General features: G+C 39.8%; 1 protein-coding gene across 1 annotated transcript; it reads right to left on the reverse strand.

The window, feature by feature from the left end:
- Positions 1–134: 134 nt before the first annotated feature.
- On the reverse strand, positions 135–8,288 carry cimip2b (ciliary microtubule inner protein 2B). Its single transcript, XM_006626681.3, has 6 exons — positions 8,066–8,288; positions 6,033–6,256; positions 4,226–4,383; positions 2,809–2,941; positions 2,133–2,354; positions 135–1,345 (listed from the first exon to the last, which is right to left on the reverse strand). Exons 1-6 carry the CDS (start codon positions 8,131–8,133, stop codon positions 1,257–1,259), a joined length of 894 nt encoding a protein of 297 aa, XP_006626744.2. The 5' UTR covers positions 8,134–8,288; the 3' UTR covers positions 135–1,256.
- Between the last annotated feature and the right edge of the window lie 613 nt (positions 8,289–8,901).

Below are 8,901 nucleotides of genomic sequence, written 5' to 3' on the forward strand. Positions count from 1 at the left end.
TTATTCTATTTGTCTGCATGATTACCGGCCTCTAGTGGGTGCTGGCTGTACAGCCACACATTTCTGCAAAAGAATAAAAGGCATCAAATATTGTCATGTAATACTGTCCGTCAAGCCCTGTTGCTTCTTTGGAGTTAAAATGGACAAAAATGTATATTTTTTAATTGATCTTCATCTTAGAACAGCATTGGAAAGCATATAATGAAAAAAAATTCATATAATGAAAAAATAGGAAATGGATATTTTTTCCTATTCAAATAAAGTGAAATGAGACGTTCCCAAGGTACTGTGGGTTTTCATATTTCACAGATGATCCTAACAAAGAACCACAGAGTTAAGATCTTATATTTTTTACAGAATAAGAGTTACATTATGCATTATAGAATTATTTTATACATACGTACTTGTGCAGAATAAACTGGAAACCAGACTAAAAAGAAAGTGAAATAAAATGGCACTTTTTATACAGAGAGCTGTAAAGATCATATTTAAAAAGGCCTTTAAATATTTTCAATACATTTCATTAAGGACACAATATTTATCATGAGTTAGGTCAAACAGATAATCGAGTGTTATTAATATTGCTTTAAAGTGCAAAGTGGCTAAACAAATGTCCATAACATTTCACAGCAGGAAGGAAACAGCCATATTTGTACAGAAGGGGCATAAAAGAATTTTAACAGAATACCAGATACTTTTGTGAGTGATTGTACAGTTTCATTGAGTGTTTGGGGCTTTATCAATATAATTTATTCACTGTTCAGTGCATTAGAATGGAACACTGTAATGGTATAAAACATCAAATTCAATCAAATCCACCACATGAAGATCAATATATATCAATCTGAAATAACAGTAGGTTTTTTTTTAATATTGCACCTTTGATTTTTTACTGATCAGATAAGTAGAAGAAATTGACATTTCAAATGAAGTTAATAAAGCTGACCCCTGCCCATGGAAATCATTTGTGCTGTGATCTGGCTCATCTAAAGAGTAAACAGCTTAAAACAGACTGTAGCAGCCTAATTTTCAGACCTGATTAAATGCTGTTCACATGCTGGAAACTTCATCCATTTCAAATCTCTACTCTATTTCTAAAGAGAACTCAGAGACTTTAAAACAACTGAAAAAGACCTGAGTGTAAAATAAATCAGTCCTCTTTTTCACTGAATCACTGCAGGAATCAGGAGTTGATAGTTTTATCCCTGTATTTCACTGACAATGTGAAGAGGTTACCACTTCAGGGCTGGTCTTCACTAAGCTGCCATCTGTTTCTGAACAGTGCTGAGACCCAGGGAATTGTGGGTGAGATGTCCAAAGGTATGGCCATACTGGAACCTGTACCCTGTAGTGAAAGAAGATGCAGAAAACCATGAGTCTTCAGAAATACAAAAAAAAATTGAAGCTGGTGTACCTGATTCATACTTTTATTAAACACAACTAATTGTGTTCAGTAAATAAACACAATGGGCTATTCTATATTAACTCTATGTTATGATGTCTAGATAGATTCAAGATTTGCCTTCTATACAGCAGCTACTTGATTGGAACACCACCTCCAGTTTCTATAACTTGTAGACATACTGTACAGTGCGTTCCAAACTGTACCTGAAAGCATAACATCCCCAAACATTCAGTTTAGTTTGAATTGTAAATGCTTGACCAAAATACCTAATAGTTCCCAATATGTATTTTGCATGCTATACTATCAAGTCAAATTTGATCTGTTTATATACTGTTACTATTTTATACTAATACACTACAACTTACTGTTACATATCCATGCTTGTAAAAGTCTCAGTTATAAAAGGATATATCCCTCCAACTATCTTTACATGATGTGAAAAACTGACATTTGCTCCTCATACTTTTAAACTGGTTTTGAAAGCTCACCCTTCCTGTGTGTATTTGCATTTTTGTTTACCTAAACAGCAGATTGTTTTTAAAACCCTGCAAGTTGTGGAACATTGCAACCTTCTCCCTACAGCATCTAAGGTAAACGCTGTTGAGATATTCTGTAGCCTTTTTTGACTCCGCAGATCACAATCTACAGGAATGGGGCTGTTCACAATTGCCCTAGGGCAGTCCCTGATGCCTGGGGATCCTACATGCCGATGATGTGATTCACTCACCGGGCACGTGACCAGTGTAGGAGGGCAAGAGACCCAGGTTTGATGGGTAGATCGTGGAGATCGGAGGAAGACTGTATCCCACTCTGGGTTCCCCTGGAAGTGGGAATGTACCAGGGTCACTCTTGTTTATCTCCTGATTGAACTGGATAAGGGCCTTGTTGGTGGTTATCGGATAGCCGGTGCCCATGAGGAAACGAGCTTTCGGGACATATCCAGTGAAGCCTGTGTGGAAAAACACAGTCCAACACTGAGAGTGCAGTTTGCAGCAGAATCCCTCGAGTTCAAAGAAATCTTAAGACTTAATTACTAAATAATATATTATTTCTGAGGAAGTCTTTTTTTGCTCCATATAAAAACTGCATTCCATGAAAGGCTGCCATCCATCATATTATACAGCATAATGCTGCATGTCTGGCTTCAGTCTGCATTACAGCATCCAGCCGATCTGTTGCTAAGCGATAACAGTACCACCTTGATAGCGGTCAGAAACAAGTTACATGTGGTGCATCAAGGGACTCTGTACCTTGGGTCTTCTTTTTTAACATCTATACAAATTGCCTGTGGCATGTGACATTCCACTTCTAAACTCCTAAGAAAGGGAAGTACAGTATGTACTGTAGGATATGTGATGATTTGCATCACACACTAACTGGTTTTATTAGAGAAGGTCTTTTACCTGAGATGAAATACTTGTGGGGGTTTTCATTGTCCATGAAATACGGGGAGCCATGTGGATGCCAGGCTTCTGGGGAGAGATACGGAGATGCCTCTTTGGAAATGGGTGCCAGAGCGGTGTTATAGCGAGGGAGCTGTGGATAGACATCCAGACATAATTCACTGTTGGTTAATTTCTTAAATTCTTTATTTTTTTGTGGATGGTTTTCAATAAACACAATCATTAATTTGAGAAGAGATCTTGTTAAACTGAAGAACAATAAAGGGATAAAACTCATAGTGATAAATATGTACAATGCCTTGCACAATATTCAATATTCACAGTATACATCCCTGACCTTCATGTTTTGCAGAAGTACTACACAGAAATAAACTCTCAAAATAACCTTTTTTTTATGCAGACCAGTAATTATCAAAATGAACACTGCAGGTTTTGCTGACATTACTGCATTGTATTCCACTAGACACAGACTTCTGTTTTCAGAGTTCTAATAAGGTCTTATTTTTATTTTTGATCATTTCATTCCTGCTGAGTTTTGGAGTTAAAGGTGTAAAGCTGATTTGCAGTTGAACATAAAATACTGTTCCTGAGCACAACATGAAATGACTTTGGCAGATTACATTTTACACTTTACTGAAGGTGGGGTATCATCATCACCTACACTGATCCGTCTGTGTACAGGCATAAGGGACTCCATAACTTCAAAGATTGATATACCTGGTGCACATCACGCACACACTCATGTACAGCAAGAATAGTTAGGGATGAATACAACAGTGCAGTACTTATTTAAAGACGGGGGGGGGGGGTCTCTGTTTTTACATTGACCATATCCCCCACAAAAGAAGCCTTGACTGAAAAGGACTCATGTCAAATCTAATATGAGATACCCTGCAGATGTGCCAGAAGGGGGCGACGGGGATTCTCTAATCAGCAGGGACTGGGAGGCTTGGCAGAAGGACAGAGAGGGATGGTGCAAAGTACAGGCAAATCCTAGAGGGAAATCTTCAAGAGTTATCCAGGCACCACAAACTCCCAGTTCAGCAGGACGAGGACCAGAAGCCCAAGGTCCACACCACACTGAACTGCTCTGGCAAGTTTTGCATCTGATAGAAAATCTATGGTGAGGCCTAACTGGAGCAGATGTGCCAGGAAGAATGTACAAAATTACACTTTGCAAAGATTAGAAATTTTGTCTGCAGTAATTGAGGCCAAAGGTGCTTTCCACCACATTTTAAAACAGGTCATACGTTGAAGCGGTTATTAACCTGATCCTGCCCCAGTACAGATCTCAGTCAAACGAACTGAAACGTCATTGGAAATCTAAGCTAAGTCATGCTGCATTTTATCCACAACATCTAAAACTAACAGCTGAAGGTAGGACTGGTATGAGGTTGGCGATCTGGGGAGGAGTTACTTTGCGCTCAGGCAGGCTGCTGCTGTGTTTTGGTGTAAAGTCAGGCGCCGCTGCCTTCTCGAATCTGAGCCGCTGTTCCCTGTCAAACTCGGAAAGCGCTTCTCGACACGTCTCTGCATAAGTCCTGGAGAAGTAGTTCTGGCTTTTGGGGACAAAGCCTGTAGGCACAGAAACACAAAGAGAAGGGCATTTTAAAATTCTTGTGCCTTCTGTGTTGTTTCTGATCAGACTGAATAACAATTAAACCACTCCTTCGCAAGAGAATAAAATTAACCTGTACAGTACCCTTTTTCATATCATTTCATTTTATTTGACCACATGCTACAGTGGCATGACTTGAACATCAAATATCATTGTGAGCAAGAAAAAAACAATAACTGTAAAGCTTTAGTAAATCACTATTATATGTGAAACAGTCAAATTAATTGTGTCAATTGGAAATTAACTTTTGTATCTTGTGTAACTGTAGGTTTCCTGCTGGTTTAGTCAAGTTAATAAACATTTCTTAAGAAATAAGCTTTCTTAAGCTTATCTTAGTACTGTATACCTAGGTAAGTTGTGGGTTAATGACTGTCAAGGCACAGCACAGAAACACACAGTATAAGATGACATAAAGAGCACAGAGAAGAGAGAGGAAGAAACAAGAAGCAGGGAAGAAGGAGAGAGAAGAGAGAGGAGTCCGGAGGAGTGGGGACTTGAAGCTTGCGCCAGGCGAGTGGTCATCAAAACCAAACCTGACTGGAGCGAAGTACTGTATTTGAACCTTGTTAGAGAGAGCTTGCTATTCTGTGTTTTTCAGGAACTTGGGTTTCCTGGGTAAAACATACTTCAGTTAGAAACATATTTCCAGCTTAGGGTGCATTTTTATGGATAGGGATACAGGTTCCCATTTGTTGTATGGCATATGGGGTGCAGAGAGAGAGATTTAGATGCAGCTTGTATCATATTTAGTTAGAAGGCTGCTTATCTCTTATGTTGCCTCTGTAGCTAATAAGAGTTCAATGCTTAGTAGCAGTCTGGGGTTTTCTGGTTGACCAGAATGTTAGGCCTCTGAAACGCCTTGTTTATAAATACTGTACATAGAGTAACGTGTGTGTTGTATGGTTTGTGGTGTGTAGTATAGTATATCTCTTGTCATTGTAATACTGTAAATATTTGTTTAACCAAGTGTCCCTGGATTATTACTCTTTTCAACAAAGCTGTGCCAGATAACAAAGAACACACATGGCTCTAATTCTACCTTTACATGATTTATTTCCATTTATGACATAACCCACTAACCTCAGAACCAACACTTTAAATGGGATTACTCACTAAATGGAAGGTCCAGTTGTTTCCAATTTACTGCAGTAACCCAGATTCAGATTCTCACATGGTCAGCATGTATTTGTTTGCAGTCCCCTGACAGGTTTAAATGTGTGGTCTACAAATATTCAAACTGCTTGGTTTGTGATTCAAAGGATTTTCTAAAAAGCATAAAAAGGAGCACAGTCTCTCATTTTAGTTGTCAATGCCAAATCCAAAACAAACTGGTACCAAAGATGAAATGGGACCAAAAGCCCCAGTGAAAAATCAACATGTGCAGATGAAAGAGGGAAAAGATAGGAAGGAAAAGGGAGACGTTTTAAGGTGGAAAAGAGGAAATCGAGGATCACAGAAGATCTAGTGGGAATAAGGTGCAGGAAGGTTTCGAGAAAGAGGGAAAATGGACAGGCAAGCACTCCCAGGCAATGAAAGAGCACATAGAGGCCTACTGCTCCAATCTAGAATGAAGGTCAGAGACAAGAGGCTGGAGGAGAAAGGCGACCTGTGTATCCAGGGATCATCCTCTCCAGCGGTCTCTGGTCTCCTTGGCGACTCCTCCAGATCTCGTCTCGGGGGCCCGTGTCCGTCTCTGTCGACGGGAACCTCCCGCTGTGCAGGACGAGTCTCTGCGAGCGAGGAACATCTGGGCTGGTCAGGAGTCGGGCCGTCAGTTTCCCGTACGTGTTCCCCACGTTGTACTTCAGCTGAGGGCAGTACCCCGCATACCTGCCCAGAAAGGACGGTGTCCGATTACAGTGCTGTTACGGACATGGACTGAGATCCGTGCCGGGTCTTGTAGTCGACCCTATGCAATGCGGTAAGAGCCGGAGAAAACAGAAGGCGTGGTAAAAGGAAACACACAGCTGTTTAATAGTGCACAAAATAATAGTGACAGTCCGTGAGACAGTGAACAGGGGAGACAAAGAACGGCATCCAAATCCAAACAGTTCTGAAGGCAGGTCAGGGCCCAGTTCAGGAGTCCAGCAGCAAGTAATCCATCCTGGGACGCGACAAAGTTAAAATCCCCGGGAAGGGGGAAAACACGAACAGACAAAACATGGAGGTCCTAGGGTGATGGGGCGAGATCCTCCAGACCCCGGGCTCAGGAAGCGGGAGGTGTCGAGGATGAGGCCTGTGCCCTCAGGAGTCGGACGTAGGGTATCCTGGTGCTAGGCGGGCCTTGCGATATCTTTACCCTAATGATGAGCCCCGAGGACTGGAGGAGCTAGTCTTTAAATAAGACACCTAAGAGGGTACACCTGGGGAGCTTAATCACAAGGACAATAACGGGAGCAGTGGAGCGCCCTCTAGGGAGAGATGTCGGGTGTGACAGGTGCTGAACCTCCATTTTTAGGAGCAAGAAAATTACTGTCAGGGGGGCAGGGGAAATGGATTTTCTTCTCAAAATGTCACAAATCTCTACTGGTGAGGTAATATTAGGCCTGAAAGGTGTTCAAATCTGATTTCCTTTTTCCAGGATTCAACAGTCGTCCACATGCAAAGTTCATGTGGTGTAAAGCAGAATGTGGATAAAAGCACAAGGTCAGAAGTTCATTTGTTTTCACATTACTTTAATCTCCTTCTCTTTACAACACAGAAGTGACAATCAGGGCTGTAATTCCAGACAGTGGAGGAAAACAAAAATATACATGGCAAAGAAGGGGGTATTTCTACCCTGAATTGTGTTTGCACAACACTGATGTCAAGTCAAAATGAAAATTTAAAAGGTTTAGTATTAAAAACATTGTACAGTTGAATAAATAATTCACCAAACAATAAACTGCTGCATATTATAATATTAACTCGAGGTGACTTTTGTTTTAGAATCCATAAAAGCTGAAAATGTTAACACTACACCACAGACAAGTATTGGAAGTGATAAAAAATGTAACATAATATTGACTGCTATTGCACTTTGCTAACCTTGACAAACTCTATAAGATGCAATTCTCTTTGTTTATTGTTACTAGACGTCTTTGCGAAATAAGACCAAAACAATATCAATGCCCCCTGCATCCACCAACTATTCTTGGTGATCTGTTGCCATGGGCGACAGTTAACACAGGACACCGTGTCACACTTTCACACGGGTCAAACTGAGCACAATGGAGAGCGATATGTACAGTATATACTATATTTAATGTACAGTTCCAGTAATGCTTAAATTCACAGAACTTACGCATAGATTTTTGTAATGGCTAAATAAATGTCAATTTAGCAGCAGTTTGCAAACATTTTAATACCTTTAGATTTTCTGAGTGAAATTAGACATTTCTATCGCGCTACCAGCTAATTTTTAACATTTTTAACCAACTTGCTTTAAAACGATAAAAACTATATGGTTAGCAGTTTCTCATTGTGGCTGAAACCACACACTGTAAAACCGTCAGCTACCAAAAACAACAGCAGCAAATGAGGATAATAAAAATGGTGAATCATTGAACAAAATTAATTAAAAATGGAGAAATTCGTAAACTCAACTATGTTATTATGTGATTCAATTATAAATTACAGTATGTGCGCCAGTGCACTTACCCTGGTATGTAGTGCGGGTCAGGTGTCATTAGCACAGTGCTGAGTTTGGGAGGAAATTCGTTATTCATTGTGTTTCGTCGGTGCCCGACTTAGTAAAATTTTGGATGCATAAACTTTACAGTGGCGGTCACTCTCTCTAAATTCCCAGTTGTCAGAGTTACTCCGGGACCCACCAGTTTCTTTGAGTGATGTACTGTATGTTTGCAAGTGGTTGCTAGCTGCTCCATAGAGTTTCAGTGAGTGCCGAGGGGAGGAGCTACATCGCATTGACCAAACTTACGGCAAAGCTCTGATAATTATATACAATCGCTAAATGTAATAAAATCATTTAGATGACATTTTTTAAACGACACATTTATTTGGATTAAGAGCTAATATAATAACTTTTCTTTCTTTGCCGTAAAAATCAATGTGATGAGATCGATTTGGAGTCTGATTTATAGAAATAAGGATTGAATCCATCAGACAAATCAAAGTGCCCAAAAATGTTGTTCATACATAGTATTAATTGCCATTTAGGAGGTTTTACTGAGTTTTAAAATACATTTTCTTTGAATGGTGTAATTTAAGCATTGTACTCTAATTCGGTATTATTTCTCGGTAACAGAACATACTGTGTTGTGTATCTTAATAAAGAGCCGATCTTATATTATTTTAACTATTTTATTAACTACACAAATCACGCCCTTACACCATATATTCCCGCCTCCTACTCTCTCGTTCTCGTTATGTCTACTCACTATACTACATTCTGTATACAGGAACAAGTAAAAGGTTTATTCCATGCTGAAAAAAAGAAGAAAACACAACGTTTCGGCCGTGGAGCCTTCTTCAGG

The sequence above is a fragment of the Lepisosteus oculatus genome, chromosome 3, assembly GCF_040954835.1.
Source record: "Lepisosteus oculatus isolate fLepOcu1 chromosome 3, fLepOcu1.hap2, whole genome shotgun sequence".
NCBI lineage: Eukaryota > Metazoa > Chordata > Actinopteri > Semionotiformes > Lepisosteidae > Lepisosteus > Lepisosteus oculatus.

Bases quoted from the DNA above. Each gene is read 5' to 3' on its own strand.
- cimip2b (XM_006626681.3), bottom strand. From the start codon at position 8,133: ATGAATAACGAATTTCCTCCCAAACTCAGCACTGTGCTAATGACACCT. The intron at 2,942-4,225 runs GTAACTCCTCCC...GTCTATCCACAG, and splicing joins GCAGCCTGCCTGAGCGCAAA to CTCCCTCGCTATAACACCGC. The intron at 1,346-2,132 runs GTGAGTGAATCA...CTTTCACTACAG, and splicing joins CTACACTGGTCACGTGCCCG to GGTACAGGTTCCAGTATGGC.